At 42.0% G+C, this 6,935-nt stretch overlaps 1 protein-coding gene across 1 annotated transcript; it reads left to right on the forward strand.

Annotated features, from left to right (window-relative positions):
• Positions 1–831: 831 nt before the first annotated feature.
• UCHL1 (ubiquitin carboxyl-terminal esterase L1 (ubiquitin thiolesterase)) lies at positions 832–4,125 on the forward strand (the record flags this gene model as incomplete). The annotated part of the gene is made up of 6 exons (XM_009695618.1): positions 832–982; positions 2,330–2,415; positions 2,491–2,538; positions 2,930–2,999; positions 3,365–3,423; positions 3,698–4,125. Coding segments are annotated over 6 exons (501 nt in total), but the record flags the coding sequence as incomplete, so codon positions are not given.
• Positions 4,126–6,935: the final 2,810 nt, after the last annotated feature.

Here is a 6,935-nt window from a genome sequence, read left to right on the forward strand (position 1 = left end):
CTCTGCCAGCATCAGATGCTCGGGAGTGGGACTGGCGTGCGCTGGGGCTGTAAGGGGGTGGTGGGTCGTACGTGCTGGGTGCTTGGCTCCAGCCTCCACATAGCCTGAACTAAAATGAACTCAGCAACAAAACAAGGACTCTTATTCTAATATTCCTCTTACGCTTTGCTTTGTGTATCAGACTGAGGAAAAAATAACATGAGCAGTCTTGAGTGTGAGGAGTAGCAATTTTGTTACTGTGCTGAATCACTGCCTCTGGAGAGGCCTAAATTCTGTATGATTAATACATTTAGTCCAGTTGATGCTAAGGAATTAGATGAGGAGGTGGACTTTTGAAATAAAGTATATTTAACAGGTTCTTTAAAGGAAGGATTACAGCCTTTCAGTAGTGTTGGGTTTTACACTTGTCTGTACATTGTTCTGATGGGGAGAGTTCATGAAAGGAAGTAACCTAAAGGTACAAAGGCAAAGCATTGGAGAGACATGCTGAGTAATCTCATTAAATTGACCAAAACAATTGAGAGACTATAGAATAGCCTATCCATCGTATGATTTCCCACCCCAAGCTATTTCCAGTGTACAGAACAGATGGAGAGGCTACGAACAGTGCCTTTGGATATGACTGAGTCATGCAGGTAGTCCATTAAGAATTGGCCTGCATCCAGCATAGACATATGATGCTTTACTGGGCCTGTGCCACAAAGATGACAGTCTGGGAAATCTTTATCCAAGGCTGGAATTGATTCTGCTGCACAACTCATTTGTTTAGTAGTTCGCACAATAAAAAGATACCACTTTGGTGAAATACTTAAAACGGTTATATGTTTACAGCATGAGAACTTCAGGAAACAACAGACTGAGAAAATAAAGGACCAAGAAATCAGTTCCAAGGTGTATTTCCTGAAGCAGACAGTCAGTAACTCCTGTGGGACAATTGGTCTGATCCATGCAGTTGCTAATAATAAAGACAAACTGAAGCTTGGTGAGTATGAATGTTCTGGAGTGCTTGAACTTCCATTTTTCTTATGACAAGAAGATTGAGTGGGTGTGGGCTGTCAGAGACACCTGGGGCTTTCATGCAAGCCAAGTGAAGGCATGCTGTACTGCTTCAGTTGGTAAGTGAGTCAGCTCTTGGAGAGGGGCATGTGGTCTCACCTACTGCCTGAATCGTGGAAAGGAAGGTACTTTGACTCTTGTCTGGTAGCTGCAGAGGTACCGTCCTCGAGTGATCCAAGAGGAAAAGGGCACATAGTAGGACTGGCCAAAGTCTGTCTGTAATCAGGAAGTGTCACGTTCAGAAGTAGGTATTGACAGTAGTGTTGATGTCCACTGAAGAGGTAAAGTTCTTCTTGCCACTTATGTATGTCTAATGTAAACAGGCTTGCTCAGGGTACCCTGTAAATCAGTCTAAAACATGTTTTCTTTTTGCTGGGAAAGTAGGATGATAAGGGTCTGTAAGTAGACTTTTCCTGTGGAGGTAATAGTTTTGATGGTTCTCTTCCTATAGAGAAGGATATAAAACTGGCTTAGGCAACTGGTGGCTGGAAACTCCTAGGAAATAGGATTACAGGTTTTTGTCAAAAAAAGGGTTGTCATTGAGTCCAGGAAACATTTTATCATTCAAAGACTAGAGATCTGCAAAATACTACTTGACGTTCATTGTTCCAAGAGAACTTGAACCCTTTGGGTCCTGTGGGATTCCCTGTTATACAAAGGAAAACACATACGGAAGGCTAAATGAGAGTAGCTTCGCTTTACTCTTGTCGAAGGGATTTGCTGAAATGGCACACTCTTGATGAGTGCAAGGAATGATGCAGCACATCTTTCATGTAAGACTAGAACTCAGTGCCTCTTAGTACTGCACTACTAATTTATGTTCTAGAAAACCAAAGTAAGCCTATCATGAGCAAGTGCTGTGTTGATTTGAAGGCAGTGAGAACTTAATTTCATCTACACGTATTCTGTTAGTTGATACTTAAGTGTCCTTACAGCTGGTACCTTTCTCAAATTTCTTCAAAACAGGACTGAACACCTTTGCCAAAACTGCAAGGGGGGAATCAGAAAAGGTAGATCCCATTTGAAAGTGAGTTCCAAGACAAACATCCGGAGTACTCTGAAGCACTTGAACTGGGACTGTTTGTGTGTGTTGTTAATAGCTTCTGGATAAATAGCTTAAGTGGTAGTTACAATATGCTTATGCTGGAGATGGTTCCAGGCTGAATGCAATGACTCCTAATTAGTACCACAAGCATTTATTACTGTGGGCTGCATCTGAACTGTAAGCGATGCTTTACCTATACTGAATAAAATCTTTGATCATCTTGTGCAGATGAGGGGTCTGCCCTGAAGAAGTTTCTTGATGAAACAGCTGATATGTCTCCTGAAGAGCGAGCTAAGCATTTTGCAAATAATAAGGTATATGAACTATACAAACTGCTGACAGCTGTTAGCACTTAAGGATGTAGTAACCTGTATCTGCTTTCTCTTAAGGCTATACAAGAAGTCCATAATTCGGTTGCACAAGAAGGACAATGTCAGGTAAGATATGAATGGTGTAAAATTTTGGGAGAAGGTGTTAGCGAAGGTGGTAGAGCAATACAGGTGGTGGGTCTTTTTATCTGGCAGATAGCTGCTATAGCTCCTGAGGAAAGAGAAATGAGTGACTTAGGTGAATGCTTGTGCAGGGTTTCTTCAAACATGGATTGAAAATTTGGGTTCAGACCTAGTCTGAAAATGTGACTGTACATTAGGATATTTCTGGCACTTGATCTTTTAGAGGTCTTGCAGAGACGTCTTCAGCTGAACTTAAGTTTTTAGTCCTTTGCTGTTGCTTTGTTGTTGACCTCTCCTCTGTCCTGTAGTCACAAGTAGGGTTTGTGGTATTATGCTTCTTTCAGTCTAACAAAGTTTTCTAATGGTCTCTCTTAAGGTTGAGGACAACAGCGTGAACTTTCACTTCATCCTGTTTGTCAATGTGGATGGACATCTGTATGAACTGGGTAAGGTCTTGAGAACTCTGCAGTTGGACTGGGCCTACTTTTGACTATACAGCAGCATTGGGGGCTTGGGCTAGACACTGGTGCTAGTTAAGCTGCTCACTGAGGCTCTCAAAGCCAATACATCATTTGTACCTTCACTTGAAGATTCTTAACTGAAGGTGGGTTGCACTGAAGGCATAGACCCTCTTGTAAAGCATGTTATCTCCTGTAGAGCTGAGAATAACTCAGTCCCCTTCTCACTCAAGCTACATACTGACAGTTTGTTCTGACCTCCCAAGTAGCTTCATGGGTGTACTTGTTTCTTGGGCCCATTGTGCTCGGTTCTGAATATTATGTGCACTGAGTGATAGGACTTTCTTTCACAGATGGGCGTATGCCATTTCCTGTAAACCATGGCACAAGCTCTGATGACTTGCTATTGAAGGTAAGACTTCTTCCTGAAAACAAGGCTTACGAAAGGGTGAGAGGCATGTGGTTGGTGTATAGTGGCTGTACCTACTTGCTGTACGAGTTGGTGCTGCTTGTATCATGGTAACAAGGTAGTAATTGTGCCACAGAGCTAGATATCTGTTAAATTTATGTATTAGCTGGTGCTACAAGATCTTGTAACTTGGTGGGACCTACACAGGAGCTGCAAGACTTGGTCTCTATAGCAAGTGTATTCTGATAGTCTAAACAGTTTTTTTTTCCCTTCCAAGGATTCTGCCAAGATTTGCAGACAATTTACAGAACGTGAAAAAGGAGAAGTTCGTTTTTCTGCTGTGGCTTTTTGCAAGTCTGCCTGAGACTCTGAAGAGATGCAAGGAAAGCAGTCTAATAGCACACCAGTAAATGCAGTCTAAACTTCAGTGCTTCAGTACTTGTTAAACACAGCTGTTCTGGTAACTTAAATTGTTTCCACCTTTTGCTATACACAGGAGCAACATCAGCTGAGCTTATGCTAAAGGATGAGCTCAAGTTTTAATGTGAACAGTTTGGACACATCAGATGTCTTTAGACTCTTTTTTTCACATGTTAAGTAGAAAATGCTTAACAGGGCTTGTTTAACCTCTGTCATGTTACTTGAGCTGTTGGTTGATATTTCCTTGTCCTTTATGAGAATAAAATGTTCTGCTGGAAGATGAAATGGACTGAAGTGATCACTGTAACCTTCTCCAAAAGGAATTGTGTGGCATCCTCTATAAACTGTGTTTTCAAAGAACCCTCAAAGCTCTCATCCAAGCAAAAGTTAATGTCAGCCTCTGGTTTAGGAGGACAGTTGATTTTTCTGGTGTCCTGAAGGAGAGATGCACCAGTGTCTGCACATGTTCCAGTGCTGCACTACCCTTCTGGTAAAGCTTTTCCTAATGTCCAGGCTGAAGCCCTTAAGCTGCAATTTGCCACCCTGAATGTGTTCATTTTAGTTAGAGGGGTAAGGTGTGATAAATGAACACTTGAATGTTAACTTAAAGCTGGCTGCTCTTAAACAGGAGCTGTTTGTATTAATGCTGCCAGCAACAGAATACTCACTGAATTGGTTGGTGTGTTTCCTTGTAGGAGCCAGGTTTTTTTCCCCTACCTGTAGCTAAGAAATCAGCTGGCTAATGCTGAATGCAATCCTCAGCTAGCTAGTCTGCACTTACTAACTTTTGATTGTGTTCAGAAGGCGTTGAAAGAGGCTATACTACCTGTCCCTTCAAGAATGACCTAAAAAAGGAGAAACCCACACTACATTTCTAATAGCAGGATGAAATTTTGGGTTCAAGGGGAAGAAAAATATTTAACATACGTAACATATTCCTTGGCCTAAACTGTGACCTTCTGTGAAAACTATGCTCACCTGAGTCTGGCTGCTGTTTATTTGCAGCTCCTTGCTGGTACCTCAGGTAGCTGTAAGAAGGGATAAAACACCCTTCAACTTGGGCCTTTCTTCTAATGTCTTAAGTCCCACTCTGTGCCTGACAGCCATGGTGTATGGTGCTGGGTAACATGTTTTTAAGTGGCTGCTGGTGCTCTGTGTATGCAGCAAATTGTTCCTGGCTTCCAGGCTCTTTTGAAGGGTAATTCAAAAGACAAGCTTTGACTAAAGCCATGCGTGGTCTGAAGGTGTTTGGTATTGGGCCCTGTTACTGCTTATATTACCTGCTAGCTGATGCTAGCAGGGAGTTGCAGCACATTTTAATTCAAATTCTGAGGATTATGTAAAGATCAGAGTAGTTCATTTCTGAACATCAGTCTCTTTTGGTTTGTGTTAGCAGGGAGGTGAAAGCTACCTCTGAGAAAAGGTCTGTTGTGTCTCACTCGCTGTTCTCTACAGCACCATCTTGCTCTGCCTGTTGGTGGAAGCTGTTGCAGGGTGGAGGGAGCCCTCCTGGGCCATCCCTGCTGCAGCCTCCTGCTCCAGCGCAGGCTCGGAGCCATGCCTGTGCTGCAGGCTGCTTAGCAACAGAGCCTGCAAGAGAGGAAATGCTGGTGGTGTGGGTGCCCGAGGATGGAAGGAGCAATAAAAATCAGATATGGTAGGAGGAGGGAGCAGAAGAGAGAGCAGTGCCCAGTCAGCTGTGTGCCATACCTGGGGGAGCATGCTTTAATTCCGCAGGTGAACCCTTTCATACCTTTAAGGCCATTGCTGAGGGTATCTGCTGTAACTGTGCCTGTGTACAGTTACCCAGGCAACTGGTCAATGCTGAAGCAACCTGAAAATGCCTTTGAGATACTACTGTATTTTTTTAATAGTGATTGCAGCCGTCAAGTGTTTCTGGTTTTATTTTTCTCTCTCTGTTTTTTTTTTTTTTTTTTTTTTTAAGTCTAGCAATATAAATCTCTAGTGCTACTGAAGTTATTTTAGTGTTTCATAAACTTTCACTCTTTTGCTCAAGCTTCTGGGTTTAGAATGCACTGGAAGGCAACATTTGAATAATTTTGGCCTCATGGAAAAACAGGGAAAGGGTTGTGACAGACCTTTCTTATTTTCTCACCTTCTGGTCCCAGGTACAGCTTCAAAGGAATGGAAATAGAACAACTAAGGAATGAATGTTACCCATCCACTCATGTGTAACATTACTAGGAAGGCTGTTTTCCCCTGCTAAAATTACCACAGGGGTCTGGCAAACAGCTGGGCTTTTCTTTAAAACAGCCTGGGTCAAAAGAGGAAGATTGAGTTGCTGGGAATGGTGAAGATCTCGGGAGCTGGGATAGAGTTGCTTCGGCTGAAGGTGGTCTGAAACAATGGGGGAGGATCTGCAAGCTGAATAGATGGAAGCTGTTGTGATACTGACAGTGCAACTGTTCCAGGTGTGTTACTGCATTCAGAAGAAAAGTCACGATGCATGGAAGTGGTCATGTGCCAAGTTAAAACCATATAGAATAAGGCATAAATAGAAAACATGGAAGATGTTTTAAAGTCATACCAGGTGTGTATAATCTCAAAATAAATGTGTGTTATGCATATTTTTTCCAGCTAGTTTTACCTAGTTGCAAGATTTTTAATTTTAATCTTTGCTCATTGTTTCACACTTTAGAAGAAGTGCCTTGGACCAAGAGGTGTAAAAGCCTATAGTTTTTTTTTAGAGTGCAATGTATCAAAACATACTGTTTTCATTAAAAGATGCTCTCTGATAATTTAATATTTGCTGTTGGTCACATCCTATCTGAAGTGAGGCTCATTTTATTTCTTGTCTCTCTTTGGTTTATCCTCTTTGTATTTTTATCTTAAATCTGTAGTTCCATATGGAACCGTTACCTTTCCTTGATTTCCTGTGCATCCTCCAGAATTAAATTAGCTCTTTTTACCCTCTCCATTTCTCATCTAAAATCCTATGTGTTTTTCCTGAATTTACGCCTGAATTTTCACTGTGACAATTACTGAGAAAGGCAGGAGCTTGTGAAGCCTGCTTTGTGTTTTATGCCCACTCTGAAAGAAACCTGTGACCGGCTGGTGCCCCCGCTTCTTTTTCA

This window comes from Cariama cristata, unplaced genomic scaffold (genome assembly GCF_000690535.1).
Source record: "Cariama cristata isolate BGI_N322 unplaced genomic scaffold, ASM69053v1 scaffold11202, whole genome shotgun sequence".
Classification (NCBI taxonomy): Eukaryota; Metazoa; Chordata; class Aves; order Cariamiformes; family Cariamidae; genus Cariama; species Cariama cristata.